Here is a 3444-nt window from a genome sequence, read left to right on the forward strand (position 1 = left end):
GCAAACCTGCCATGCTTTTAATGGGTCAGTACCAGCACACATCTGTAAAACGGCCATGCAAACCTGCCATGCTTTTAATGGGTCAGTGCCAGCACACATAAGTAAAGCTGCCATGCTTTTATTGGGACTGTACCAGCACACCTCCTCAAAACTGCCATGTTTTGAATGGGGCAGTACCAACACACCTCCTCAAAACTGCCATGCTTTGAATGGGGCAGTACAATCACACATCTTTAAGACTGCCGTGCTTTTAATGGCCACCAGAGAGATGGCTGCTATACGTTTACTGATCATTATCAAAGCTTCCCACCAGGCTGCTCTTAATGTAGTGGTATCAGTGGTTCTTAGATGGGCTGATGCACTTTTAGTGGACGCCACAGGATCTTCTCTGTATAAAGCAGATATTTGCAATTCGCTGTTTACATCTTTTGCCCATTTTACCACTTGATCAAACATGCAGCAACATTAAAGCTCCCTAAATATTATATACCACAATTCACTGCATGAGAACTGAATGCACATCCCATTGTTAAACAATACTCCAGATACATAATTGGAGTCCTTTTAAAAGACACATCTCTTCTTTCACCTGATGTTCCCTGTTCCTCGGTCTCATTTTCTGTACGGGAAAGTGTCTATTAAAGTGCCAGGTATTAGATAGTCTCACTGTTATGTGTCTATGGTGAAGAAAGGCTCTGGGTGCTTGCCACTGCCTCGCGTGGTGCAAGGCCCCCAACATACACTGGGAGGTTGTGGGGGTCTTGCAGCCTCAGTGAGCAGAAAGATACTCATCCCTCACCCTCAGAGCACTTTGAGCCTCCTCCCCCTTCCTCCCCCCACCCACATACACACTCTTCTTGCGATCGCCTATGTTGATGGTTATCACATGCTGGGTGTTATTGTAGCGTGGAGGGTAACCACGTTCTAAAAAGAGGGTAAAATAGAATCATAGAGGGCAAACTAGTGGACTTGTGAGACATTGTTTTGTAATTTCATATCAGCTACCTGTATCCTTGGAAAAAATCATCACCTCAGCCCCTGCTGCCTCGCACTGTTTTCATGGTCAAACCAGAATTTGACATTTCTGAAACTTGCTTTAAGTCCGCAGTTTGGCATTATGAAGTTGAACTATTGTTGCATGGTAGGTGTGAACAACTTTGGTCCCTGCCTTCAAATTGTACCCTGAAAAGTGACATGAGTAATTCTGTCTTTCTCTGAAAATAAATGTTCCCTTACTTTGCAGTAGCAGAGCGTGCCTCATGAGCATCCTAGTACCTCTGTTAAAGTAGAAGGCACAGAAATGTTAAATATCATCTATGTGGAAGTTTTTATAATGTATTTCCAGGCTGAACCATCTGTTTATCCTACAGGTGTTTGGAATAGACATGGATGACATGAACCAGACCAGGGTAACAGAGTTCATTCTCATGGGACTATCTGATCAACCAGATCTACAGCCTGCCCTGTTCACCGTCTTCCTCCTGATGTACTCTGTTGGGTTGTTAGGGAACGGCACCATCATCAAAGTTATCTGTGCTGCTGACCAGCTCCACACCCCTATGTATTTTTTCATTGGGAGCCTGTCGCTGGTGGACATCTGTCTGACAACAGTCACAGTTCCAAGCCACCTCATCCACATCCTTTCCCAAAGGAGAACCATTTCCTACAGAAATTGTATCACACAACTGTTTTTCTTTACTATGTTTGTGGGAATAGAGAGCTTCCTCTTAGGGGTGATGGCCTATGACAGGTACATAGCCATATGTAACCCCTTGCATTACCTATTAATGATGACGAAGAGAGCCTGCGTTCTGTTAGTAGCCAGTTCTTGGTCAGTTGGTCTTCTGAACGCCTTTTTACACACCATGATGCTTGCTGTGCTGCCGTTCTGCAGTTCCAACCAAATCCAAAGCTTCTTTTGTGACATCCCTCCAATGCTGAAGCTCTCCTGTTCCGACACCTCGGCCAACGAACTCTTGCTCTTCACCGAAGTATTTTTCTTAGTCCTGGTTTCCATTGTTCTCATTGTGGTCTCTTACTTCCGCATCATCTCCACCATCTTGAAGATCCAATCGCGCGAGGGACGGCACCAAGCATTTTCCACCTGCTCATCCCACCTCGTTGTTGTCACCTTGTACTATGGAACAACTCTTTTCATCTATATCCGGCCCTCCTCGAGTTATTCACTCAACAAAGACAAAATGGTAACAGTGATGTACACTGTCATCATCCCAATGTTGAACCCTTTCATTTATAGTTTGAGAAACAAGCAAGTTAAAGGAGCCCTGGGAAAAGCTCTTGGTAGAAACATCCTTTGCCATAAATCGTAGCAGTCAGATGTTGTATGCATTTACATTTGTTCTACTGAGGTGAAAATGGCTGTGAAATGTTTTGTGGAGGATCCCATACGTACTCCCATACACATTTTCAGCTGTCAAATTGAACACATTTGGCTTACACTCAGACCTCACTTTATGATGACTTTGATGGAAACTGCAAATCTGTCTTACTCTGGTCTTTCTGACAGTGATATTTCCAGTTCAACCACCTCATTTAGACAGTGGTGGCTGGTGGCTTTTGAAAACGGAGGGGCTTAAAAGTCACCTTTGACTGAGTGAGCAAAGTGAGTGACAGTAACAGACCTTAGGGGGTTTCAGGTGAAAGGACTTTATCTCCACATTCACTAGGCTGGCAAATGTATGCAGTTGGGTAACTCTAAAACATGACTCTGAAGGGGTGAGGAGGCAGATTGTAATAATTTGTTATGCATGATGCTGGTCTGTAGTGTTGTGCCCCAGGCCATCGTGACTTGTGAGAGGTACTGTGAAATGTAATGATTATGTGTGCTCTATTGTGATGCAATCATGTTACTAGCCTTGTGGAAGCAGTTTGCCCCACATGTAATACTTGGGGAAATGCTGGGTGGAAGGAAGCTTGTGGCTCCTCACAGATTCCAGAACTTTCCATCACAGAAATGTGAGGAAAATATGTTTTTTACTCAAAGTGAGAGGCTTGCAAGGAATTCTGGGAAGAAAGAGTCATGCAGGTCACCCTACTTTAAATTTCCCCAGGTGTCTAGTTGTCAAAAATGTGCAAGTTTGCTAGGTTTCCCTATGTGCTGGCTGAGCTAGGGCCTAAAAGCCACAGCTACAGTTTTTGTAAAACAAGGGTTAGTTTCAAGTGGAAAATTTTGATTTATCCATGTTGTGTTTTTAGGCCATTTCCTGATGCAGGCACTAAGCTTATCCACACCAGTGAGATACCATTTTTATTAAGAGACTTGGAGAATGCTGGGTGGAAGGAAGTTTGTGGCTCTTCACAGAACTTTCCATTACAGAGATGTGAGGAAAATATGTTTTATTGGTGAAATCAAAGTTTGACATTTGCAAGGGATTCTGGGCCAGAAACCTCATAAGAGCCATACAAGTGATCCCACCCTGGATT

At 43.8% G+C, this 3444-nt stretch overlaps 1 protein-coding gene across 1 annotated transcript; it reads left to right on the forward strand.

Annotated features, from left to right (window-relative positions):
• The first annotated feature begins 1385 nt into the window (after positions 1–1385).
• LOC138262308 (olfactory receptor 5V1-like) lies at positions 1386–2330 on the forward strand. Its single transcript, XM_069212206.1, has one exon. It carries the CDS (start codon positions 1386–1388, stop codon positions 2328–2330), a length of 945 nt encoding a protein of 314 aa, XP_069068307.1.
• The last annotated feature ends 1114 nt before the right edge of the window (positions 2331–3444 follow it).

Source organism: Pleurodeles waltl, chromosome 10 (assembly GCF_031143425.1).
Source record: "Pleurodeles waltl isolate 20211129_DDA chromosome 10, aPleWal1.hap1.20221129, whole genome shotgun sequence".
Classification (NCBI taxonomy): Eukaryota; Metazoa; Chordata; class Amphibia; order Caudata; family Salamandridae; genus Pleurodeles; species Pleurodeles waltl.

What these genes read in the sequence shown, in the direction of transcription:
- LOC138262308 (XM_069212206.1), top strand. Translation starts at nt 1,386, where the DNA reads ATGGATGACATGAACCAGACCAGGGTAACAGAGTTCATTCTCATGGGA.